Below are 27232 nucleotides of genomic sequence, written 5' to 3' on the forward strand. Positions count from 1 at the left end.
ATTTGCGCCCTAATATGGGAGCAAGAAAAGTGGCTAGCTAGCACAGAATTTCATGCCGCCAGCCGGCATGCTGATTTTCCGGCACCATCCCGCTCCGGGAAGTGAGATCAGGCTTGGAAAGGTTGCCTGCCCGAAAGCAGTGCGTAGTCAATTGAGATGAGTTAAAGGCCAATTAAGGCCAATTACACAGGATGAGTGAACTTCTTCAGTTAGCCTGCAGACCCTCAGCAGGATAAGAACAGGCCAGCTTCCTGGAGGCGGCCTCCTGGCAGCAGACCAGGGGAGCCAGTGCTCCAGGCAGACTCTGAGTCCCCCTTTCTGCCTACCTGGCTACAGCTGTGGCCACAGGTCACCCTGTGGAAGGACTCCCCCTCCACAATGGTGGCCTGGCAGCTGTGGCCATTTTTTATCGTAAATTTTTTAAAGTTGCTAAGAGGCCACCTCAAGATGGAGGCACCCTCTCTCTCCCTTACCTGCAATGGCAGGCTGCAGCTGCTTCCATGCTGGAGGGCCTCCTATTGGCTGTTCAGCTTTGAGAACCCACCCACCGACCTTAACGCCACTGAAACTGACAGCAACTTCTGGAGTCCGCACATGTGCAGAATGATGTGGAATTCAAGAAGTTGCTGTCAGCAATTCAACATATTTTAAAAATTATTTAACTTTCTGGGCCTCTTTTGGTGTAGATCTACTTGCCAACAGGTTTTACTAGTACTTGGTGGAACTGTCAGGATTTTTAGTTAAGATGTCACTGGGGACCTATTTGTGCCCTGCCTGCCTCCAAATCATGCACATTTAAAATGATGGTTTTTTGGCAGGGTTAAAATGGTGGCAAAAGTCAGTACCAAAACCTGGAGTGAAGGCTGCAAGCCATGTAATTCAAAATACTACAAAACAACTGCATTGTATCTTTGTTAATATTTAGTATAACATAAACAGATTGGAGATATTACAGAGGTAAAGTAAAATGGAATCTAAAAGTGTTGCAGCTTAGTTATCAGAAGCATATTTCAAAGATTCAAAAAAATGGAAATGTCTGTGATAGGGTGGAGGATAGGAGTAATTAAATGATAAAAGGGATGATGGTGCAAGACAAGAGGGTGGTAATGGAACAAGTAAAGAAACAAAAGATGTGTCTAGAGAGGGTGTAAATAGCAACAGTATAACCATTATCAGCGACTGCTGTCTGGAAAAAATTGAGAACAGTGGTTACTCAATTTAAATTTGTTGAGCTTATTGTTGATTTCGGAAAGTTGTAAAGTCCCTAATTGCAAGATGAGCTTCAGTTGAGCTTGCTTGGACAGCGTAGGAGGCGAAGACGAGCGGTCAGAGTGGGAGTGGAGTTGAGAATTAAAATGACGGGTGACCAGAAGCGCAAGATCACACTTGTGAACTAAACAGAAGTGTGCAGCAAGGTGATCAAAGGCCAGAAGGTTGAGCTTGAAAGTTCCATTATAAGTGACTTGGGAGAGAATTTTTGCCAGCAACAGAAGGAAGACGGAATCAAAGGGGGAAGGAGGATTTGAGAGCAAAAGATACAAGGAGGTGATCAGAATTTGCCTTGTTTGTGACTGAGACAATGGGACAAAAAGAAGCCATCTGAAATGGCAAGGTTAATGGGGTGGTCATTAATATTGGTAGGAGAACTGAGATGGAGGGAAAGGTTCAGGGAAGATGCGGGGCATGGATTGAGGATTACTTAGTGGACAGGAAAGAGGCAGTAGGAAGAAACAGGTCATTTTTGGGATGGCATGGTGTCATTACTGGTTCAGTGCTTGGGCCTCAGCTATTTACAATCTAATTCAATGACTTAGATGTGGGGATCGAGAGTAATATATCCAACTTTTCTGACGATTCAAAGCTGGGTTGGAAAGTAAGCTGTTATTAGGATGCTAAAAGATTGCAACTGGGTATAGACTGGTTAAGTGATTGAGCAGGAAGTGTGAAATTATCCAAGTTAAAATGTTTTTAGACGGTAAATGTTGGTATTCAGATGGATGTGGGTAACCTTGTACACAAATCACAAAAAGTTAACATACAGGCACAGAAAGCAATTCGGAAGGCAAATGGTACTTCAGCCTTTATTGCAAGCTGATTGGAGTATAAGAGTAAGGAAATCTTGCTGAAATTATATAGGGCTTTGGTGAGACCACACCTGGAGTACTGTGTACCATTTTAGTCTCTTTATGTAAGGAAGGATACACTCGCCTTAGAGGGGGATACAACAAAGGTTCATTAGATTTATTCTTTGGGTAATAGGGCTGTGCTATGAGGAGAGATTGAGTAACATGGGCCTCTACTCTCTGCAGTTTAGAAGAATGAGATGTGATCTCTATGAGGGCATGACAGGTAAGGTGCTGAAAGGCTATTTCCCCTTGGCTGGAAAGTCTAGAATTAACAGCCATCGTCTCAGGATATGGGATCAGCCAATTAGGACTAAGGCGAGAATTTTTTTTCACTCAGAGGACTGTAAATGTTGGGTTGTAGATGTTCAGTCGTTGAGTATATTCGAGACTGAGATTGATAGAATTTTGGACTCTAAAGGAATCAAAGGATATGGGCACAGGGCAGGAAAATAGAGTTGATGTAAAAGTTCAGCCATGATCTTACTGAATGGCGGAGCAGGCTCAAGGGGCTATATGGCCTAGTCCTGCTCCAATTTCTTCTGTTCTAACTCAGAGGAGAGAGGGCAAGGTGAGTTGAAATCACCAAAATGGAGAAGGCACTCTGTGCAGAATCTGAGGGAAGAAAACAGTGACGATGTCTTAGTGAGAAATGTGTGGTTTGAGTGGGTGGTAGAGATTGAGGATTTAAAAGGTGAGTTGAGGGGGTGGAACAAGGTGAGCTATTCAAAGGGAAAGAAGGTGCCGAAGTAATAAGGGAATAGATAAAGGTGAAATTTAGTGTTAAGGGACAACACACCATCATAGTGGTCTGGACAGAGTAGGTGGTGCAAGGCATATCCAGGTGAGGAGGCTTCAGTAAAGACTAGGGTGTTGTCACCTTGAACAAGTTTCCATCAAGGTCATGATTTCAATGCAATCATCCACCATAATTTCATGGATGGCAAGGGCCTTGTTCACAAGGATATTTTGGAGGGAGCTGCAGACAGGAGCAATGATTATTGATCCTCTGCCAGACTTCATGTGTTCAGCAGTGGGAGGGGAAGGAGGTTAGCAAGATTAGACTGAAATAGGTACACTGGGTGGGGAGGATGGCAACAGGGGCAGTTGGGTTGTTACTCATATGGAGGCCTTCAGTGAAAGAGGCACAGAGCAAAGCTGTGGGCTTATCTAAGAGGGAGTCAAGCCTACTGAACCAGGAGAATAGGAAGGCATAGGAATAGTGAAGAATCATAATAGGGCTTTGCCTGCGGGGTGTGGCGGGGGGGGACCAAGAGGGGAGTAATCAAGGCAGGCATGACTGGGTAACAGGAAGAGGAGGAGACTGGAGAGAAAAGCCCAAGCAGGGTAAAGAGAAGAGATAGAAAAAATGTCATAGAAATAATGGGCTCGGGTCCGGACTGGCATCTAAAATGCTCATGCAAATGGTTACAGAGAAACTCAGCCTACATAAGGCATGGCAAAGGTTAGGATAGATACGTCCTGGTTGTAAATGGAGAATAGGGAGGAGACCATAAACGAGAGCCACAAGTTAAAGTCAAAGGTCCTATGGTGGGATGAAGTTCAATTAAAGACAGGACCTAAATTAGTTTTGAGTTGGTATAATCTTAATAAAATGTACTTTTTATTTACAATACAGCACACCAAGGCCTTTAACAGGAGGCAGCCCCTGAAAGACCAGTTGGAAGGTTATGAGCAGCCACTGAGGAGGTACATTCGGTCCAGGGAGACAGAAGATGTGTCAGTAAAGGTCACTAACTTGTAATTGTTTCCTACTGTACAGCTGTGGTTCTCATGCGACTAATCCCTGTCTTTTTGTGCACATGGGAACAAAAGGGAAAGAGCAGTCCCTACACATGGCTTGGGAAACATAAATGAGGTGGAACTGGCCTTTCCCACAGTCAGTGCAGAAGTCAGATTGTGTAAGAGTACTCATTTCCTGATATTAATCACTTCAATGAAATTATAATTCAAACAAAGAAGAAAAATCATTGGATGTAACTGGCTATTATTTTAAAAAGCTTTTTCAGTACCAAGATAAAAGCGATCATCCCCTGATCAAATGCTCCAATGAGGAAGCCCTGATTTTCCATTTACAGTCCCAACTACTTACACCGTCCACCCTTATCCCAGACTGCCGTCTATATTGGGCAAATTATTTGCCATCACCATAGTTGCCAATTACAAAGCGCGCCAGCTATTTTGCCTTCACTCGCACGCACAAACATTTACATGTGCACGCACAAACATATACACAAACATGTATGTATGCATGCATAAGCATACACCCAAACACGCACAGACAAACACACACACAATTTACAGCACAAATTATTTCATCGCATCTTGGAATGGCACCACAACCAACTTTTCTCCTATCCAAGGCGGCGGCACCAAATGTAATTATAAGACCTTGACTGAGCTCTCCTAACTCAGCACAAACCCAGGGTTGAACCTGGGACCTTCCTGGCCTTGTCTGTTAAAAATATGCATTTATTTTCCAACATGTAAATTCTTTCTGTGAACCAGCCTCGGTGACATTGGGCCTTGAAAAATCCTTAAATAGTGCTAAACAAGCAAAATAAAATCAATACATTTAATGAAGATAGAAAGTACAGGGAAACTCCAAAAAAGGGAATCGGGGGCAAAGAGAGGCTATGAAAATAAATTAACAGCGAACATAAAAGGGAACTCAAAATACTTTGACTACCCTTTTACTATTAATGTATTTATAGAAGGAAGAGTGGGGCTGATTAGAGATCTAAAAGGAGATCTTGTAGAGGCAGAGAGCATGGTGACACATGAATTGAGCACTTTGCATCTGTCTTCCCTAGAGAAGAGGATGCTACCAATGTAAGAACAGAAAGTCCTGGAAATACTCAGCATGTCTGGCAGCATCTGTGGAGAGAGAAGCAGAGTTAACGTTTCAGGTCAATGACCTTTCATCAGACCTGAAATGTTAACTTTCTTTCTCTCTCCTCAGATGCTGCTAGACATGCTGAGTATTTCCAGCACATTCTGTTTTTATTTAAAAAATCAACTTGCTGCTTCCAGTGTGTATGAAATACTTTCTCACCATTTTCAAATCGCAGGTAACCAATGGATCCTTTTCTTGGGGCAGTGGCATGGCGACTCTTTCTAACATCAGCATCAGAGTTCCAAAAGGTAAAATATATCAATTTCTATTGGTTGGACCTTTCTGTTAAAATACACCAACTCCCATTAATCGGATCTTACCATAAAAATATGCCAAATCTTATTGATTGGGGAGAATCCTATCATGTGATTTGTGCAGCATGCAATCTTTTGCTGAAATCTTTATGTTAAGTGTAACGTGCTATTCCTCAAAATCCACAAAGGTTTAAAATATTATAATCTATAGTATTTGCATGGTCGTGAGCATTAGTGCGATTCTCTGATTTTCAAGTGGGGATTGTGTAAATCGCTTATCTCATCTTGTGCATTTATGCCTCAGCCTTATTTCCATAGGAGCCATTGGAAGCATCAGTCAAATTGTGCTATTTCCTGCTTCCTCCTTTCCCCCTCGTCCAGTCTTCAGTTACCTCTTGATGGTATGCCCAATTCACCTTGTATATGACATAACCACAGAAGACCCTTTCTACTGCTCTCTCCTCCATTAAAATGCTTCTTAAAACCAACCTCTGACCAAGCTCATCAGTCCTAATATCTCCTCACGTGGCTTGGTGTCAAATTTTGTTTGATAATGCTCCTCTGAAGCGCCAGGGATGTTTTACTACATTATAGGTGCTTTATAAATTCAAGTGGTTGTTGTTGACCTCGAAGGTTTGGCCTTTCTGGATCAAGATGAACAAGAAATTTACAGATAATCCTCCGATGTTTTGAGATATGCCAAAATTGAGAAATACGCAAAAGTGGGTGATAATGTCTCCAATCTAGCATTAGAACTCAGATCTAAAGTGACCCAAAGTTTATTTTGATAAGAAAATCACATCTCTTAAAATGCTAGAGAGTGGAATTTTGTTTTTGTTACCCATTTTATGTGCCTCTCAAACTGGTGGTTAAGATAAGTGCAATTATAATATTTTAGTAGTCTCCTTAATTGTGCATAAATGAACTTGTATGTAGTTAAGAATATGAGAGGGTGGGAGAGAAGAGGAATGAATAGATTTATAACCTCAAGTATGAGTTTAGAACTCTGAATGGCAAAACCTAGTCAATTTTTTCACAATGTCTTAGATTGGCTTGTTCCATCCTTAATAGATGCATTTAGAATATCATAGAACCCATTTAGAAGTTTACTGCATTGCTGCTCATATATTCAAAATTGAATTTCTGAAAAATGCACAGAGGTTTTGTTAACAGATTATTTAATTCAGAACTGATGAAAGATTCTTTGATTACCATTTATTTTCAGGTCAGATGACAATGATTGTCGGGCAGGTAGGATGTGGAAAATCTTCACTTCTCCTTGCTATGCTTGGAGAGATGCTGAAAGTTTCTGGGAAGGTTTACTGGAGCAAGTAAGTAAAATAACTGTGTAAAAATGAAGGAGATTGCCTCATTGGATTTCCTTGTAGTGAAATGTAGGCCTACAGCCCTCACCATGTGCCAAACTTTCTCCTCCTCTGACTCTGGCCTCTTGTGCATCCCAGATTTCTTTTCGCCATCATTGGCAGCCATGCTTTGAGCCACTTAGGTGCCACACTCTGGAATTCCTTAAGCCTCTTCCTCTCTTCTCCCCTCTCCTCCTTTTAAGCTTTTGGTCACCCCTTCTAATATCTCCTTTTTTCAGCTCAATGTCCAGTTTTTGCTTACAGCTCTGTGAAACACATTGTAATATTTTTTCTGCATTAAAAATGCTGTATAAATGCAAGTTGATTTCCTCTGACCAGTGGTAACACAAGCTCTGCAAACACATCACTATAGATTTCACCAGCTATTACATTCTAAATAAATAGCATTGATTTGCAAGGAGAGTGTAACTGTGACCATATGCTACTGCTGGCACAAGCATCTTACCCCAATAATACATTTGGTTTGCTGGCACAGACAATCCTGAGCAATAGGTTGTCATTGTGTTGAGTGAGTCGTGTTATTTCTGAGGTAGGGGGATTGTTGAATTGTCACATAAGATAAGCAATGATACAGTGGGGTGAAAGTGCTGGATATGGTTGGTTGTGTTGCCACATTTGTAATGCTGTGATGTACCCTTTTGGATTCTGGATGTTTGCTTATTTCTGGTACAGTTATATCAAGTGTGTCCTTGCGTTCTACAAAGGAAAAAGGCATCATTTTCTTCAAAGTACAGGAAAGTGCTGCAGAATTTATGATCTAGATCAGTAAATAAACAATCTTCTAATGTTAAGTATAGTGACGAGCAGGGACTGATTTCATGGTCATTGTATATTGCAATGCCCACTAATCCTGAGGATGGACATGTTTTTTGTTTTTGGCACATATAGAGAACCCGAAAATGAGATGAACCAGGAAACAACATTAAGGTATTTTGAGCTACGTTACAACTTTGCATTAATTTGCATCAGTAAACTGAATGCTCTGATTTTAAAGATTTATTTAAGTGTTCTGAATGCTAGTTGATCCATGTTGTTTGATCTACCTTGTTTTGGAGGGTGGAGTTCTCTGCTTGGCTTTATATGTCTGAGTACTGTTTCTATATTTGGAATTAAATGTTTCCCTCCAGCTTTCTTCCGTTCTGTCCTGTTCAGATACAATTCTAGAAGTGCCTGCCCCATTCTGGTACCTAATGCCCATTCTTCATGCATGGATCCTAGCTGCATATCCTTTGATATTCTTATCCAGTAAGAATCTATTGATGTCAGTCTTGAAAGCTCCAATTGTACTCCAGCATCTGCAGCCTATTAGGGAGAGAGTTCTGGATTTCCACTATCATTTGTGCGAAAGTTTGCTTCCTAATTTCCCTCCTAAATGGCACAGCTCCATTTTAAGATTATATTCCCTTTTCCTTGATATGTTCACCACAAAAAACATAGGAGCAGAAGTAGGCCATTCAGTCCCTCATTCCTGTTCCTTCATTTAATGACATCATTGCTGATCTGTATCTTAACTCCATCTACCCGCCTTGGTACTGTATTCCTTAATACACTTGCCAACAAAAAGCTATCAATCTCAATGTTAAAATGTTCAATTGAATGAACTTCAACAGCTTTTTGGGAGAGAGAGTTCCAAGTGTCCACTACCCTTTGTGTGAAGAAATGCTTCCTGACATCACCCCTGAATGACCTAGCTCTAATTTTAAGGTTACGCCCCATTGTCTTGGAGTCCCCGTCAGAGGAAATAGTTTCTCTTTTCCCACCCTATAAAGTCTTCTTAATAATTCAAGGCTGTTGACTTTGATATTCTATAAAAAAAAGAGCTGGGTAGGTTGGGGTTGTGGGGGAGTAGAGCTGGTACATTCTGGGATAGTCATTCCCTGAGACTAACAGAAACATTCCAGTTCATTACCCGAGGATTTTATTTGCTGGATACGTTATGTCTTGTTCCCTTTCTCTCATTTGGTGATTACCTTTAAAAAGCACTGTGCCGACGTGATAGACAACTTTCTGTCTCACAAGATTAAACTAATCAAAAAAGCTTTGGACTGTGAAAGAAACTTGTCAAGTAACTTGCTAACTTAGTTTTACCGTAAATTGCAGTGCACATGAAATTGAGCCTGTGTTCGAGGTGATTGGGAGGTACTCTTTCTTACACTTTGCCAGTTTACTAATTGTGAGATGTATTGTTTTTCTAGTGACACTTCATCTTGATAACCATCACACCAGTGGTAATGCTTTTTACACTTGTAACTAATCATTGCATCTCTGCCATTTTCTTCTGCTCCTTCCTATTTAAGAGTGATGCTTCCTGCTGCTTAGCTACCATTGCCCTGATTATGTCAAAGCCACTGCTGACCACTGTTTTCACAAGCGCATCTTGGCTCATCAATTGTGATCATATTCAGCTCAACCTGAAATTAATTAGCATGACAGTCGCATTGGTCAGCTTCCACCTTTGACGGTTTCAGCAATCCTTAAAGTCAAGCAGACGCACAAAGGACACTAGACCAAGAGAAGATAGTTCACAATAAGAATGATAAACTTGTGAAAATTTGTGATTCTGTCAAATCGGAGCTTGGAATCTGGAATGCGATGGGTGGCAGACGTTGAGCAGGATGTAGCTGCCCCCACCCCCACCCCCTTCTCACAAGTGTCAATGTAGAACCCGATTCATTTTGGTTTAGGGTCCTCATTAAAATGTGGCCGGTGACCTGCCAGTGAAAAAAATGTTCTCACTGATAGACAGCCTGCCCATCAGGAGGTAAGCAGTCGCGTGGGACGGCCTAATGCAAAAGACCTACAGCAGCACCTTAAAGGGGAGGGGCAAAAGTGTCCAGAGGGAAAACAAACAGCACTTCAAAGAGGCAGGCAAGTTTTTTGTAGAAGATGCAGCTGCACATTAAAATTGGACGTCCTTAAGGCTTAAAATCTATCAGCGACTGCCACAAAAATGTGTCCTAACCCTCCAACCAACTTTCCTCGATGGCAGGTGAGGGTGCCTTGAATTTACACCAACAGTGGCCACTTCCCTACTTATCCTACCTGGTGGGCAGGAGCAGGAAGTAGGTGGGCAGAGACAATAATGACATTGGTCCCACCTGCACCATCTGACTCCAATTAGCCTATGTATGAGACTCTCACATGTTTCAGATAAGAACTCTATCTACCAAGGTTGACGTGTCTGAAATTGAGGAATTCAGCTGTGAGTCAGAAATTCTGTTTCACGTTCAATTTTGGTCCCCCTACCACCCCAGGTATGGCACAAAAAGAAGCCAGTTGGCCCATCACACCTGTGCCAGTGACAGGTGCTTTGACAGGAGCTGACTGTTATGATCCCATGTCCTGCCCTGTCCCCGTATCGTTTGCATCATTCCTTTTCAATTAATGATCTATATCCTTTTAAAATAGTCTCTGCCTCAAAAGCCGACCTGATGAGAGACTATTTGTCACCCTTTAAGTGGGTTCGGATAGTTTAGCCATAAACCGATTATGTTCCTGAATAAAACAATTCCTACCTGATGGGAACAGTTCCTAGGTATTTAGGAAGCTGGAGAATTTCTAATCAAATTTTATTTTGGTAGTTTGCTGTGTTCCCTCGCACAAAACATTATATCTCTCAAAATTGTAGACCCTGCCATTGAAAATATCTCAAGATTAAATTGGTATGCAGTGCACCTCTTTTTGTGCAAAGCAGACCAGTTTAGCAATGGGACAGGCTGAGCCCAATCTCACAGGTCTTGGTTCCACCATTAAACTTGTTGGGGCCCATTTTACAGGTGCCCCAGTGGACACCTAAAACAGGCAGTTATGCCAGTTAAATATATAAATTAGCAACATAACACCAGTTAAAGGATCCCATCCTGCTATCCAGCGAAGGATTCTTCAGCGGCCATCAACGAACAGTAAGTTTAAAATATATTTACTTCCTTAAAAAAAATTTCTTCTGGAAGCAGGAGGAGCTCCTCTGACTCTGAGATGTTTGAGCACATGATCATGTGAGCACGTGATATAGGCAAACACTTCCACTGCAGTACTGAGGGAGTGTTACACTATCGGAGGTGATATCTTTCAGATGAAATGTTAAATCGAGGCCATATTTGCCCCCTCGGGTGGATGTAAAAGATGGGTTACAACCAGGTGAGAAGGTGTTTCCCAGGTTCCCTCTCAGCCTTTGCCTGGTTTAACTGTAACAGGGTTTAATTTTAAACGCACTGTGTTTTTAGCTCCTCCTTGTTCACTGCTTTCCAATTATAAGGCAAAGAAACCAGCCAACAGATTTTCTTAGGTTTAAAGAAGAAAGGTTGAAATTTATTAAACTTAAACTCTAATTCAGTTAACGCCTACGGATATACGACGTGCCCACGCTAGCATGCATACGCGTTACACACATGCAGATAGAAACAGAAAAGAGCAGAAGAAATAAAGTGGAAAAGTTTGAGGCAATATCTGAAGATGGTTTTGGTTACTGTTCTTCAAGCTCACTGTAGAATCCTTGATTGTAGGTAGGTTTTGCTTTTCGTTGGGGCCCAGTATTCTTATTAAACCTTGTTCGATGTCGGAGACTTTTCTCTCCTGAGGTTCACGTGTCTTCAGTGGGTCCAGAAGCTTGTGAGAAAGAGATGGGAGCAGACAGGAGAGGGCTTCTCAGTCCAGGAGCAAACAGTCTCTCTGTGCTCAAATTGTCTGTACAATTCAAAAAAAATCTTCCCAAGTTGGCCAGTAGGTTAGTCATGTGATCAACTGGTGTAACCACTTCTGTGTTTGTGGATTCTCTTGTCCTGGCAGACCCTGGAATGTTTCCTCTGGCACACAATATCTGGTGATCAAGGACCATTTTAGGATAAGTGGATAGGGGAAGTAACCTCTCTTGTCCCTGTTGATATGCAAATGTCTTCCAGCCAAGTGTCTGGCAGCTCTTGCAACAGGCCTTCTCTTCTTCCCGGCAACAATTTGAAATTTAATGTCCATATGGCAAAATTTCTGTGCCTTATTCTTGGCAAGGGGGGCCCAGCAGGACACCTCCACACCCAGCAGAATGAAATGCAACTTGTAAAAAAGCGCATTTCATTAAAAAGTGTCGAGAGAGAAAATATAAGATACAGGGAGAAAAAAACAGGCGTCTCTCTCATTCATTCACATTCATTCATAAATCCTAAAACTTATTACAGCCTATATTTTCTTGGCAGTGCTACTTTAATTGCCCCATTTTTGGCATCCCAGTAAACATGTGGTTTTTTTGGGGAAGTTTTTTTTCAGTCTGCCTACTTTCATGACTGCCTAGCGTCTTTGTTCCTTTTGAGATCTTCAAAGGGGGAGGGTTAGATTTAATTAGCCCTAAGTTGAAATTTTATTCCGCAGGAGAGTCAGTAGTGGGCAGGTCTATCCTGAACTCTCTTTCAGTGCTTTGCTGAGTTATACAAAGGCTTTTGACTTCAGAGGATGGGTGGTTGTCTTTTTTTCAGACTGTGAGGGAGGATTCTTTGCTAATCTCCCCTTTGTCCTCTGGGACACTCCTGCCTACAGGTATTTGTGCGGACTCTACAGCACTCCCCTATGGCACTTCGACTAGGTGAGGCATCACCATCATGGTTTCTCTACCCCCTAAAGGTCTTTCTTTGTCGCTGCAGGTCCTGTAAATGCTGTTAGCAACTCTGGTGCAGTGCTTCTAGTGTCTGCATTTACATAGAAGGATGTGGGGTCTAACATTTAAAATGTTTTGGTGTTGGCTGACTGGACAGTGGGGGTTTTCATCCGAGATTCCTCCAGGACCTCCTTTAACCTGCCCTCTTGGTCGCTCTTCCCCCTTCCCTTTCTAACCTTTTGCCAGCCTTGTATCTGCCTGTCCCCTTTTGTTCTCGGCAGGGGTTCGTTACAGTTCACCAGCCCTCCGCTGGAGGGTCCTCCTAACACCGGTACAGGATTTAAGGGTGCAAGTTTCACTGGAGGTTGGGGTTTCCCCTCAACCTGACACATGTGGCAACTTCTGCAGTACTCCACCACATCTTTGTGGAGTTTTGGCCAGTCAAACCGCTGTCTTATACGGGCTTTGCTCTTTTGGATACCGGCTTGTACAACCATGTAGTCTCGTGGGCCTTTCTTAATATTTCTCTCCGGTACCTCTGCGGCACCACCAACTGGTGAACTACTGTCCACTCCTTGCTCTGAGGTCTATGAGAAGAACTCCACTTCCTCATCAGTACCTCATTCTTTAAATATTCTTTAAATAGTAGCAATCAGAGACTCCCTCTGCTTCACTTTCAGACTGGGCAACCTGTGTTAACTCTCGCAATACTGGGTCCGCTCGCTGAGCCTCAGCCAGGGATGATTTGCTTAACTCATTCTCTGGGTTTTCTAACTTTCCAAAGAAAGTCTCGGACAGGCAGATCTCATGGTCATTTGCCTGCAGTGCCAATTCAGTCTCCTCTGGGGGAGCTGGTTTGATCATGGCCTCATTCATTACACATTAAGGGAAACTGCAGGGGTCTGTCTCCTGCCACTGCCCTGTCTGTCTGACCTCCTGCGGTCTTTCTTTCACTCCTGAGGGGGCTACCACCTTCACCCCCACCAGATCATTACCTAAGAGCAGGTCAACCCCATCCACAGGCAAACTAGGGACAATCCCTACGGTCACCGGTCCCGAAACTAGATCGCGCTCCAGGTGCACCCGGTGTACAGGTACAGGCCGGGTCCGACTCGGAATCGGATGGGATTCTGTCAGGCTCAGGTCGGGTCTCATTGTCTCCCGCTTTTCCTTCCCTCCCAGGACTACTTGGGCTTTTATCACCTTCCCACCCTTTGTCTTTTTTGGATTTGTGGGGGTGATTAGAAAAGGTTTTCCCTGGGAAACTCATCAGCCAGAATGGCCACTTAAAATCCTGTTTAACTTCCTCTAACAGAATTACCTCTCTGAGATTCTCATAGCTGAGTTGCACTTTAAGAGCCCTCAGCCGCTGGTCAAAAGCCAGCTGCTTACTTTTTTGAAACTCCAGATAAGTTTGATCAGCTTACTTCTTGAGGGTTCTAAACTTTTTGTGATGGGCTTCAGATACTAATTCATATGCCTCGAGGATAGCATTTTTTCTCAGTTCATAATTTGATGAACTCTCATCTGGCAACAGGGAATAAAGTTCATGGGCTTTTCCGGTTAGCATGCTTTGTAATAAAAGAGGCCAGGTCTCAGCTGGCCATTTTAGCTGCTTTACCAGTTTCTCAAAAGACACAAAAAATTCTTCTACGTCTGCCTCATTGAATTTTGGGATTAGTTGAGATAGTTTTAACAATTCTGTACCCACCCCTGAATTACGCTCCTCCATATTGGCCATGCTTTCACTGGGGTTACTCTGTCGCCCCCTAGTTAACTCAAGTCATCTCAGCTCTCCCTCTTCGCATTCTTTCTGGAAGGTTCTTTCTCTTTCTCTCTCCTGTCTCTCTTTCTTTCTCCTCCCTTGCTTTCTCTCTCTATTCTCTTTTTCTTCATGTTCCTTCTGGAAGGCTTTTTCTTTCTCTCTCTCTCCTGTCTCTCTCTTTCTCGTTCCTGTTCCTTCTCCTGCCTTTCTTTTTCTTCACGTTCCTTCTGGAAGGCTCTTTCCTTCTCCCTCTCCTGCCTCTCTCTTTTTCCCTTTCCTCAAATTCAAGTTTCCTCCGTTCCAATTGTATCTTTGCTAACAATAACTTGTCAGAGTTTGCTTCGAACCCTGCTTCTCCTTCTTCAGATTCAAGGGAAAAATGGTTGGCCACTAGCCTTAGGAGTTCAGACTTTCTACTTTCTGCTGGCACGTACAGTGATCCCACACTGCTCAGCCATTTTCCTCAACTCCTGCATAGACAGTGCTTTTAACTTATCCCAAGTTACTTCAGCCTGGCACACACAACCACAAGAAAACCTATATTGAAATCTTGCTCTTTTTTGATTGGGAACAATTTGGCTTCCCACTTCCAATTTCTCTCGTTTGTCTGTGGGTCATATCCAGGACAGTAGCACCCACATTTCTGTTATGACAGGTGAGAAAGAGTCTAGGGGTTCCCTCTCAGCCTTTGCCTGGTCTTACTGTAACTTTTCATTGGGGCCCAGTATTCTTCTTAAACTTTGTTCACTGTAGGACAATTTTCTGCCTTCGGGTTCATGTGTCATCAGTAGGTTTTGGAGTTCCATGAGAAAGAGATAGGAGCAGACAGGAGAGGCTGTGGTAAGCCAGCCAGGAGAGGTCTTTTCAATCCAGGAGCAAACAGCTTTCTGCAGACTCTCAGTTCAAAACTCTACAACTCAGAAAAAAAAACCAGGCTGCCAAGCAGGTTAGTCCTGTGACTAACTGGTTTGACCACGTCTGTTTGTGAATTGTATTGGAGCAGGGGATAGCTCTTTTGTTCCACGCATTGTCTGTTACTATGCAAAAATGTCTTTCCAGCCCCTTGTCACAGGCCTTCTCTTTTTCCCCAGCAACAATTTGAAATTAACGTGCCTCATTCTTGGCAGGTGGGGGCCTGAATGACACCTCCAACTTCCTGTCCAGCAGCAGCAGGATTATGACTTTTGCTTAGGTCATCAGGCCTACTGAACACACATCTCTCCCATGTTCCAGAAACCTCTAAGCACCCTCAGGCTGCACCTCTCTTTTGCACTCTGGTGACCTGGAGGCATGCCATCTGGGTTTATCTTTGGACTCACCTTTCCAGACCTGAGAAGGTAACTGAAATGCTTTCAGCACTGCACCCAGTTCCTCCTCCTCATTCCTCTGCTGCTGACCTCATTAACTACCTCCAGCCATGCCTTCTTGGTGAGGCTTGCAGGCTTTCTGTTGCCACTGGCAGGAAACAGGATTTTTTTTCTGGTACTGTCTCCAGCAGCACCTCCAGTGAGACATCTGAAAAACGGGTGATGGGGGGAGGGTGGGCTGCTCTGGCACGGGGCGGGGGGGGCGGGGGGGGGTACTCCTTTCTCACTGCTGTTTGCTCTGCATCTTCCTCCATCCCTTGGATGAATGGCAACCTCAGCAATGGCTTTAACCTACCCTTTAAATTGGACCCGCCGTTCTTTAAGTCCTGCCTCCTTCTCGCGTCCACTGTCGCTAAGCCAATTAGCTGCTTTACATAACAAGTTGCAATGCATGTGCGTTGCTAGTGTGGTGTGTAGTCAGAACCTGGAAGTGCCCACAACATCGGGGTCCCGACACCAGAATGGAAATCCCGCCGCCCCATGTTATGTCTCCCATAAAGAATAGTAGATCATATAGAGAACTGGAGAGAAGCTCAACACAGATTTGTTTGGAGAAGGAAAATTGATGTTAGAACAGGGCACAGCAAAAAAAGAAATTAAGGGAAAAAAGACACTCTATATTAGTGCTATGCCTAGCTCTATTTTGTGCAATGTTTGTTACTTAACAATGCAATATGTTGCGAAATATAAATTAAATATTATGTGACAAGAGTTGACAACAATTGCTGCTTCTGACTGTTCTGAATCAGGACCATGCTATCCTAATTGCTTTATGCATTTTTTAAACGGGACTAAGTTGCTGTTTTCTATTGCAGACACGATATTGCACCCTAACCGTGTTTACTTTAACTTTGAGCAGAAACCGAAACTCTGTTGCTTATTCTGCTCAGAAACCTTGGCTACTAAATACAACTGTGGAGGAAAACATCACGTTTGGGAGTTCCTTTATAAAGCAAAGGTAATTTTGGTTGTACTAATCTGGAAGGTATGAAAATAATGGGCCAGAAAGTGCTGCAAAAGCGCATCTCATGACGAGAATTGGAATTTTTACCTTCACTGTTCACATTGCACTAAATTTGCACCTCAAATCATTGGAACATTGAAATAATAATAATGTTAATGTTGCATCTGGGACCTCGATCAACATTGTGTCCAATGGTCTATCTCCTTAACCAACGAAAGAGAAGGATAGAAAAAGAAACAGAGCGAATCACAGAGAAGGGAATTGGATGAATTAGAGTCAAATTAGTAACAGAAAGAAAAATAAACAGAAGGAAAGAAAGAATGGATGAAAAGAGAAAGAAATAAACAAAAAGGAAATGTAAGAAAATAATTAAAGTACAAGTAGCAGATGAGCACATTGTAACCCAGTTGTATTTGAGAATTGTTGTGTTGGCCCTTGAGAAGGCAATGAGTGAATGGCAAATTAGGTGTGCCAAATGTACAAGTATTCTTGACCCACAAAGAATAGAAACAACTGCTTTGTCATGATCAGGAACAGTAGAACTCCTTTCACAGAAATATTGGAATTTCTAGATGAAAAAAACAGTTTGTCTAGTTCACCGTCTATGATCCTAGTACTTGCAACATTACTGGAGTTTTTGTCTATTCTTAGTTATCAAGCTTTATCAATTAGTCTATACCATACCCAGAATTGACATAAGGAAAACTCTAGGAGTGGAGAGCTTTGGGAGCCATAGGGTAGAAATTCATCTCAGGCAGTGGTGCAAAATGGGCAATATTGGATTGGCCGCCCATTATACGGAGCACCTGATATTTACTCTTGAATGAATTTCACTGGCTGCGCATAACGGGCGGCTGATCAGATACTCTCCATTTGTGTCACCATCTGAGAGGAATTCCTGCCCTCCCACAGTCCAAAATCACATTCCTTATTCTCCTAAGTATGCTACACCTATCACATCATGTTTCAAACAGTCCATATACTGTATCCCATAGTGTTATGTGCTGAAAGGAATTTATCTAATTTGCATTTCTGAGTGTTGGAACAGCTTTGCATCCAGAAAGTTATTGCCTTCTAACGCCAACAGGAGTGTGGGTGCCAAGACTGGCAAAAAAAGTACTGCCAACACAGATGAAGAAAAAGTTTTTTTAAAAACTCTAAGAACAATTTGCTACCTGCAGGAATGAGATTCTACAGCTTCATTGGTCCCTTTATGGACTGAGTGTCATGTCAGAACCATAAATCACATCATTAACAGGCCCCTTCAGACATGAACTATTAGCGTTAAATGGCTGCATTGAGATAACTGCATTATCATCGTAAGTCTAGCAATTTTGTGACATGATATTCAATGGGGAGGCCGAGTGCAAGATGATTCTTTTTTTAAATTTTTAGGTAAGACTAAGGGTGGACCAAACTGTCGAGCAATTTGTGGAGAATTGGAACTCATTGCATATCTCCTCTTCATTGAAAATTGCTGGATTCCGTTGAAATGAGTAGAAGAGAACATTGTGCAGGGTGTAAAACTTATTAACCTGTGTTGCTACAGAGTCTGTGCTGACCAACAACCACCCATTTATACTAATCCTACATTAATCCCATATTCCCTACCACATCCCCACCATTCTCCTACCACTTACCTACACTAGGGGTAATTTACAATGGCCAATTTACCAATTTGTGTATCTGTACCCCCAGATTCTTTTGCTCCTCTACCCCATTTAAACTCTTATTTTGCAAGGAGCAGGTGACTTCCTTATTATTCTTTCTGTGAAAGGCACCACTTCATACTTATCTATATTGAAAAACACTTTCCCAAACCCACAGATCTTTGGGCTAATTTTGCTCTCCATTGACTTCAGTTGAGATTAGAATCAGATGGCACGTAAAATGAGCATTGGTGCTCGATCATGAGGGCCCCACCCCCCCAGGCTGTCAGAGAGCCGCCTGCTTTTGTCAGGCAGCTTCTCTCAAGCTTGGCCGCCTGACCAGCCACAGGTAAAATCCCCGTGGCGGCGGGCAGAGGCTCTTAATTGGCCGGTAAGTGGCCACTTAAGGGCCGTGATTGGTCTGGGACGGGCGGGCCATTTTTCGCTGCTGCCGCCCTGCATAAAGTGGAGGCGGGAGCGTGTCGGGAATGACACCCCGAGCCTCCCACTCCATTTTACACACGCCCCCCGCCACCTTCCCGCTCTTTCGGGGCACATAAAATTCCAGCCATGGGCTTTGTGCTCTTTAGCGTTTGATTAACATTTTAATAAGTATTTCCCCGATAATCATGATACACTAACTGTTGTATGATTCCCTCACTCCTGTCCCATTGTTTTTTCCTGAGTATGTAGATAATATTCACTCTCTTCCAGTAAGGCTCCTCCATTCATGAGATTCCAACAAGTATTATCAGAGCCTCTCCCATTCCATTGTTTATTTAGGATTTAGGAATAGGAATGGGAGTAGATCATTCACCCCAACAAGCCTATTCTGCCGGCCAATTAGATCATGATTGATCTGCACCTCAACTCCATTTACCCGTCTTTGCTCCCTATCCTTTGATATTCTTACCGAACAAAAATCTATCATTCTCAGGCTTGAAAACTTTAATTGACCCCCAAAATCCCACAGCCCTTTTGGGGGGAGGGAGCGTTCCAGATTTTCAGAGTGCAAAATGCTTTCTGATTTAGATGCCTGTCCTATGTACTCCAGTTGCCTTGTGTATATTTGGTGCATTAAATCTTCATTACACTTTGGGATAGAGTTAAGAGACAGGTGCTCCCCAGCATAGAACTTTACCCCCGTTGTTGGATGATGCATCATGTGAAACGCACTGACCCTCATACCCAAATTCCTGACATGTGCTCCTGCCTTGTGAACGTGTGTCCTGTAACACTTCTCTGCAAAATGTATCACATACCTTACTGACCTCTAAATATCTTATAGGTTCCTAAGCCAGTTTGAATGGATCTGCAGCTTGCCCCATTTAAAACACTGAACATTTCCATCCAACGTGTCCATTAAGTGTCCTTAACATAACGTCGTCTTCTCGCTGAATTGAAACAAAATTTCATGAATCCCTCATGTTGCTGTTAACAATCTGCCTTTCTGTTCTGTTCTTGCCTATTATGATGCTCATTTTAGCTCTCCCAGGCTGATGTTTGTAAATCTCCCAAAATTTATGCCATACACTCCTCCAACAATTGTAAGCACTGTTGGGGAATTACTTTAATCCAGACTGAAGCATTCTGTAGCATTCACATCTTTCATTTCTCACCCTTTCAGGTACAAAGCCGTCATTGATGCCTGCTCCCTTCAGCCTGACATTGATCTGTTACCATTTGGAGACCAAACCGAGATTGGAGAGAGGGTAAATACTGCGAAATGTCTTACCCTTGCCATACCGTTCCATTTGCAAATTTGCTTCAGGTTGCAAATGGAGTAAAGCAAAAAGCAAATGCTACTATATCCTGGTAAACCTGAAATGATATCAAGACTTCATTGGGGTGAAACTCATTTTGGGCAGTAGCATTCATTGACGCATAATGAGCAGGGTGTAAAACTGGCTGCCGATTCGCTATTGCCCTGTTCTGCGCTACCGCCAAAAGTGCATTTCGCCCCCATGGAGTCAGAGCTGCCTTTGAATGAATTAAAATATTTGGATATGATAGGTGGATCAGCAATTCATTCTCGAAAAAATCCAAGTGTAGAACCTCATGGAATTGTTGAAGAGATTAGAGGAAAGCACTTGCAAAAATATGTTTTTGACACACAATCCTGCTAGATACATTGGATTTGTATATGTTGTGAAATTCTAATGAAGAGTGATCAAGTGAAAATTTGCTTCTTTGGCAATAGATCTCATTTCAGTCGACTTGTGTGAAATCTGATATGATTGAGTTATCAGAGTCGTGGATCTATATCCAAGCATAAGTAAAGTGTGTCGCTACACAACAGACCTACTTTTGGTGGCTGGTGATAGGGAGGGGAGTGAAAATGAGTCTTTCAGTGGAATATTTTTCAAACTAGACACTTGAGAGGGACATTGAGATAGAAATCCTGCCAATGCATGTGGGTTCAGGTTAAGTTTATAATGATTGAGAAATTAAGTTGCAAGAATGGGTAGGTGCGGTCAGAATTACAGGATCATTCTATTCTGCAAAAGTGGGTGTGGGACGGATTTATCTACTACAGATGCTGGATTGATGTGGTTAGAGTTTCACCTCTTTATAATTACGACGCCAACAGATTAGTCAGTGATGGCAAGGCTGCATAAAGATGAGCAAGAATAATGGTTGTCGGTAACTGGTCGATTATATTGCAGGCCTTATGGTTTTGCGATCACATGTGCTATTGCTCTGTTCGCTGCAATCTCGCTGTGAGGCTCTTAGTCATACCACTATCATTGAGGTAACGGGCTGAATTTTACCAGCCCCTCGACGTCGGGGGTCGTAGCAGGGGGGCCCGTAAAATTCTGCTGGGTGAGGCCCGCCTCGACCCCCGACGTCGAGAAGGCTCTGCCGCCTTTTTCCGGCAGTGACGAAGCCTCGGTGCGGCCACCCCGCTGATTAAAATATGGAAATTAGAAACATTAACATGCAAATTAACTTAACTGCCGCCGTCGTCTGTCCCACGCCGATTTTACGGCTGCCGATCACAACTCACGGGCCTTCGGAACTCAGTATGGAGTCTTTTATTGGCTATGGGGATGGTGGGAAGGGGTTGAAGGGCAAAAGTGATGAGGTTGGGGGGGAAATAAAATTAATGTCTGTCAGATTGGCATATAAAACAACGATTGGGGGGGATGGGAAAGGGCCTCCTGCTTTTGCTTTTTAATTAAAAAACTTAAAAGGTCATTTCCCTTTAAAGATTCAAATCTCTCAGGAAGGGCTTGAAGCCCTTTAAAAATGGCGCCGGTGCCTGCTCGGTAGCGGCGGACACCGTTGGCGGGGATGCGGTGGCCACCGCCTCTAAGTCATCGAGAGCAGCCACTCCACCACCTCCATTTAAATGAGCCCCCGCGCGTAATATCACGGTGGCTCACGTCGGCACTTCCGTGTCGGAAGGCCGCTGACTTCACAGCGCACCATTCAACCCATAGTTTCTGGCTTATACACATTGTAGTTTTGCAGTTAATGGGCATCTGACCCTGTATCTGAGTATAATATTAAAGCACATGATCCCATTCCTGACCTCTGATAAGCAGGAAAGCACACCAATCCTTTTGTTTTCCACTCAATATAATTCACCAATCAAGCCATTGAATCATGACAATTAGTCACATTTCAACAATGCTACAAGTATGGAAAAGGATCATTTTGTTATGTAATACATTGAATTTGTAAGATTCTACATTAAAAAGAAATGGTTCTATTCATAATGTGACCTTTTTGCTTACGTAGGGAATTAACCTGAGCGGAGGTCAGAGGCAGAGAATCTGTGTGGCTCGAGCCTTGTATCAAAACACAAGTACTGTGTTCCTGGTAAGAAACCATGCCGGATATTGGGCATTATCTGTTTTGAATCTCTTGTCGGGCTTCTTTGTTGATCAGGTGAAAATGAAACAGATTGTTTAGTGTTGTCTCCTTTCCAAAATTCCCCAGCAGGCCGTCTGAAGATTTGGTTTGGTAACAGTTTTGTTTCTAATGGGTGGAGCATTGGAGATGTCAGTTCAGGAGCATTGGGCTAGAATGACATTGGAGGAATGAACTTGCAAGTTTTTAACACCTTTCACATCGTCCTATCAACGCAAAGTGTTTTATAACCACTGGAATATTTTTGCAGTATGCAGAATAGCCAGTGTTGCTTAGGTAACTCTCAACTTCGCAAGGATGTAAAGCTGGTGGCCCATGATACACTGTTTCCAATTTTCCTTACAATGGAATGTTATCCTGTTGTGTAGGTAAATATGGCAGCCAATTAGTACACAGTGTGATCCCACAAACAGTAAGTTTTCTTTCAAACTTTTTAACTACTTCTTTGCTGCCATTAGGCATCATGATCCTCAATGCTCCCAGTCACCAGCAGCCATGTAATCTCCTCGGAGAGGTGCAAAAAAAAGGAATAAAATATGAATGAATGACCGGATATGCTGGATAAGGAAGGATTGATAGCCAGTGCACTGAGAGAACTCCCTACTCCACTTTGAATGAGATCTTTCAGCTGTCATTTGAGTTTCAATTGTCATTCTTCCCAATGTAACTTTCACAACAATAATGGAAATAAAATATATATGTAATTGTTTTTCTGGAGGTTGCTGTGACACATTTAGCTATTCCCACCCCTCTCTGGCTCGGCAAGACACTTAAGTGTGGTAATCAACTTATCATGTTCTTTGGAAAGTCTGGGAATGTTACAACTACAGGCCTTTACTGCAGAATGGAAGGTTGCCCTAAATGTTTCACAACAGTTGGTTTTGGAAATGCCAGAGAGCCAGGCTAAAGAATTATTAACATTTTTGTAATTGTTTAGTGACAGTCCTTCACTGTTTAATGTGGTATCTTGTTTGGCAAACTAATTGTGCATCATAACTGCTTCAGGAGCACTTGAAAATGATTTTTGTTTATTAGTCAGCAAAGCAGTGCCACAATGGCAATGTTTTCATGCTGTGTTTATCTTTGTACAGTGCACAACATGACCAAAAGCTACACGCAGCTCTGGATATCCTGAATTAGCTAAACAGGATTTCTGCAATAGATCGACATTTATCAAAACAATACCGGGGTGAAAAGGGTTAAATTATGAGCAAAGGTTGCATATACCTGGTTTGTATTCTCCTGTGTTTAGAAAGTTGATCAATTAGATGATCTAATTGAGGTGTTTAAATTCATTTTAAAAATCTTAGAGTTGATACAACATAGCTGTTACCTCTGGTGGGTGAATCCAGAACAAGGAGGCACAATCTTAAGGTTTGAGCTTGACCATTCAGGAATAAAACAGAAAGGACCTTTTCATTCCCAGGGTAGTGGAGATCTGGAAATCTCATCCCCAAAAAGGCTGTAGTTGCTAGGACACTTAGAGCTTTCAAGACTGAGATCAAGGTCTGGAATTTACAGCTCCTCCGACATCGAGGGGTTGTAGCGGGGGGGACCGGAAAATGCTTCCGCCAGAGGCCAGCCATGGGCCTCGAAGCTGAGAAGGCCCAGCCCGATATTGCCGGCGGCGGCAAGTCCTCATGGCGGCCCCTTCGCTGCTCAGTGACGGGAGCCAAATTTACATATTCAAAAAAATGCAAATGAAGGAATTAATTACTTACTCACTCCCGCCGTCCGTTCTGCTCCGATATTGGTGCAGGTGACCGGCACTCCCGTGCCTTTGGATCTCTGTCTGGAGATTCAAAGTGGATACTGGTGGGGAGGAGGGAGCAGGTAAGTTTCTCTGTGCGGTGGTTGGGGGGGTGGGGGGGGAGATGGGGAGGTGGGGGGGGAGAGCTGCGTCAGAGCAACTTAATTGGTCTAGGGGATGGTGGGAAGGGGTAAAGTTTAGAGTTTATGACCTTTTTGGGGGGAAGGTCAGGTGCACCAGGTAAGTGTTTTGGGGGGCAGGGGAAAAGGGCAGATACTTAATTCTGTAGTTATTGGTGGGGGGGAGTGGGTTAGGATCAAGTTACTTAATTTTTTTCAATTTAAAGAAGTCCCTTTAAATTTTAATTGGCAATGTAGGGCTCGAAACCCTTTAAAAATGGCGTGGGTGCCTGCACAGTGGCGCCTGATGTCATTGCCGGGGATGGACAGCCTGCCCCCTCCATGTCAACGGGGTGGGTGGTCTTCCCCAGCCATTTAAATGAGCCGCTGCGCAGAATATCGCGGGGGGTTAAAAAAAAATCCAGCCCCAATAGATTTTTGATAGGTAAGGATATCAAGGGATATGGATCAAAGGTGGGTAAATGGAGGTCAGGTACAAGTCAGTCATGATCTACTTAAGGGGCTAACTGGCCTCCTACTGTTCCTACGTTTCTATATTCCAGATTGGGCCAGAGCATATTTTGTTCTAGAGAGCAGTTTTTATTTCTGATAATAGAGATATAATTAGGGTTGCCAACCCTCCCACATTGCCCTGGAGCCTGCAGGAATTGAAGATTACTCTCCCAGACACTGCAGTGAAAACCCCAGGGGAAAAAAGTCATAGAGGCATATATTAAAAAAATCCGAGATGGAGAAAAGAGGCTGTTTAACTGACAGTCTAGAGTCACCATGTCAGGTGATAAAGGGTATATTGCCTTTCCAATTGGCATAGGAAGGCCACCCTGAGGATGGCTATGTCAGGTGACTAGTGGCAAGAACATGGGGTGGGGCAGTAGGAAACGGGAAGACATGTGATAAAACCTCCCAGAATACATCCAATCAGCATTGGCAACCTTATATAAGTGCAGCCTATTAAATGGTTTCCCACTTTATAGTCACACCAACCTTTTCACTAACTTCAGCAAAAACAGGAAAATATACTCCATGATGGAAAGCATTTGTATTTGTTTAATTATGTAAACACACAAAAGTTCCATTGTTTTCTCCCCCCACCAGGATGATCCATTCTCTGCATTAGATATTCACCTCAGTGATCACCTCATGCAGGAAGGAATCCTCAAATTTCTTCGTGAAGACAAGCGAACCGTAGCTCTGGTGACACACAAGCTGCAGTATCTGACTCACGCTGACTGGGTAAGTAAGAAGAGTGAGCAATTCAAAGCAGAGCATCTTGCAGCTGTTGCTTTGGAGTTGATCTTGACTTTGTGCAACAGTGTAAAATGGTACAATGGGTGATAGCAAGTCAGCATCCCATTTTACATAGAATCATAGAATGGTTACAGCACAAAGGAGGCCATTTGGCCCGTCAAACCCATTCTGCCTCCCTGTAAAAGCAATCCAGCCAGTGTCACTTCTCTGCCCTTTTCCTGTGGCTCTGCATTTTTTTTTTTTACTTTCATGTACTTGACTAATTCCTTTTTGAAAGCCCTGATTGTATCTATCTCCACCATACTGTCAGACAGTGCATTCCAGATCCTAATCACTCGCTAAGTAAAAACATTTTTCTCGTGTTACCTTTGGTTTTTTTGCCAATCACCTTAAATCTGTGTCCTCTGGTTCTCGACCCTTCTGCCAGTGGGAACAGTTTCTCTCTATCTACTCTGTCTGGGCCCCTCATAATTTGAACACCTCTATCAAATCTTCTCTCAACCTTCTCTTCTCTCAGGAGAACAACCAATCTATCCTCATAACTGAATTTGACTTCAATGCAAATAAAAATTGGGAGGGATGTAACATTGGCTGCTGACTTGATGTCACCCGACTTACACAATTGCACAATGTCAAAGTTTAACCCTTTATCTTCAGTGGTTGTACGACCAATAGAGTTTTATTTCCAGGGAAGTCAGGTTGTACACTGTTTAAAAGCATTGACAAGTATCTGAGAAATGAAGAAATGAATTCAATTTCTGCTCAGTGTCAAAAGCAAAAGGACCATCAGATGGCCAAGAGATGACTGTTCACAGCTTACCTACTTAAGTTTTAGTGGTGATTCCTATAGTATTTGTCTGGCATTAAGAAGAATTAATTTCATCTGAAAACAATCATGTTGTAACAGCAAAGTAAACACAGATATGCACATAATTAGCAGAATTGTAGTATTGAGTTCCATGCTTTGCAGAAGAGATAGTTCAGCAAGGCTCAAGAAATCAGATTACATGTAACATTACATTATAGGTTCAGTCAAAACCTATTGAAAATACTTTTTTGTCTCAAAACAGTTTATTGTGTAAGTCAAGTATTGTACTATTTGTTGCTTGAAGTGTTTCTTTGCTTCTATATTGCATGTTACTTATAAATAAATCTGATGATTAGTGTTAGCCTGAACAGAACAATTATGATATTTACTACCTTTGGATTGGCAGGAGCAAATGAGGCCCCCAGTACAATATGCCATGTGAAGTGGTAATTGATTGTCCCATTGTATGCTATCCCACTCATGGCACAAATTTATGTTACAAAACACAAATCGCTCTTGTTAAAATCATGAAATCATAGAATGATACAACACAGAAGGAGGCAATCTGGCCCATTGTACGAGTGCCTGGTCCTGTTGAAGAGCAAATAAGGATTTTCTGAGACTCAGCTTGGCTGACAAACTGACCATTCTTCTATTTTTCAGATAATTGCTATGAAAGATGGCACTATCATAAGGGAAGGCACACTGAAGGACTTTCAGAATCATGATGTGGAATTGTACGAGCAATGGAAAACACTCATGAACCGACAGGATCAGGAATTTGAAAAAGTAACATGTGAATCTACAGGAGTTGACTTTACTAACATATGTTACCCACGAGCCTGTCGGGCAGCTCACAAGTTTGTTGGCCAAGATTGTCTCTCTATTTATTTTAACGGAGAGAAACATACAGGGCTGCGAGCCTATGGTTTTCCGATATATGCTCCTCCCCCCCTTGAGCAATTCCTTCCACACATTCAAAAAGAACACCAGGGCATGGTGAACATACACCAGGGTCCTGGTGCGTTTGCAGTCACGGACCATGCTAAATGTCCACTTAGTACTGCCCCCTAATTGAGCTCCATGCATTAAACCTCTGTGGTATACGTGGAATAGTTTGGGAACAATCAGGCCCAGTCCAGAGACCAGGATTTTGGTTATTGTTTTATTATCAGTACTGAGTCTATAGGATGCCCTTGCAATGGGATATTTTCCATTCCTTTGTATCAGTGTTATTATAGGGTCTCTGTGTGCACCTAAAAGGACATTTCTGGCCTGCATGTGGTAAAATAGTGTCTGCAACATTGGGACTGGTTCAGGAAGTAGTATAACATTTATAGAGTTACGGCCATTTATTGCTGCTTGGATTTTCATGGTCTGGATCGAGGCCTCCAGTAACGAGGCA

The 27232-nt window shown here is 42.8% G+C and overlaps 1 protein-coding gene across 4 annotated transcripts in view; it reads left to right on the plus strand.

The window, feature by feature from the left end:
* Nucleotides 1–27232, plus strand: part of abcc9 (ATP-binding cassette, sub-family C (CFTR/MRP), member 9) — a 206112-nt gene that overhangs the window by 98472 nt on the left and 80408 nt on the right. For 3 of the 4 annotated variants that reach the window (XM_068058911.1, XM_068058914.1, XM_068058915.1), the window contains 10 exons: nt 3763–3873; nt 5216–5288; nt 6520–6625; nt 7568–7606; nt 8780–8818; nt 16252–16350; nt 19633–19717; nt 21750–21830; nt 24867–25004; nt 26491–26616. In XM_068058911.1, coding sequence (XP_067915012.1) covers nt 3763–3873; nt 5216–5288; nt 6520–6625; nt 7568–7606; nt 8780–8818; nt 16252–16350; nt 19633–19717; nt 21750–21830; nt 24867–25004; nt 26491–26616 — 897 coding nt within the window. The remainder of the gene's footprint in view (nt 1–3762; nt 3874–5215; nt 5289–6519; nt 6626–7567; nt 7607–8779; nt 8819–16251; nt 16351–19632; nt 19718–21749; nt 21831–24866; nt 25005–26490; nt 26617–27232) is intronic. The other variant, XM_068058912.1, reaches the window with a different exon arrangement.

This window comes from Heterodontus francisci, chromosome 27 (assembly GCF_036365525.1).
Source record: "Heterodontus francisci isolate sHetFra1 chromosome 27, sHetFra1.hap1, whole genome shotgun sequence".
NCBI lineage: Eukaryota > Metazoa > Chordata > Chondrichthyes > Heterodontiformes > Heterodontidae > Heterodontus > Heterodontus francisci.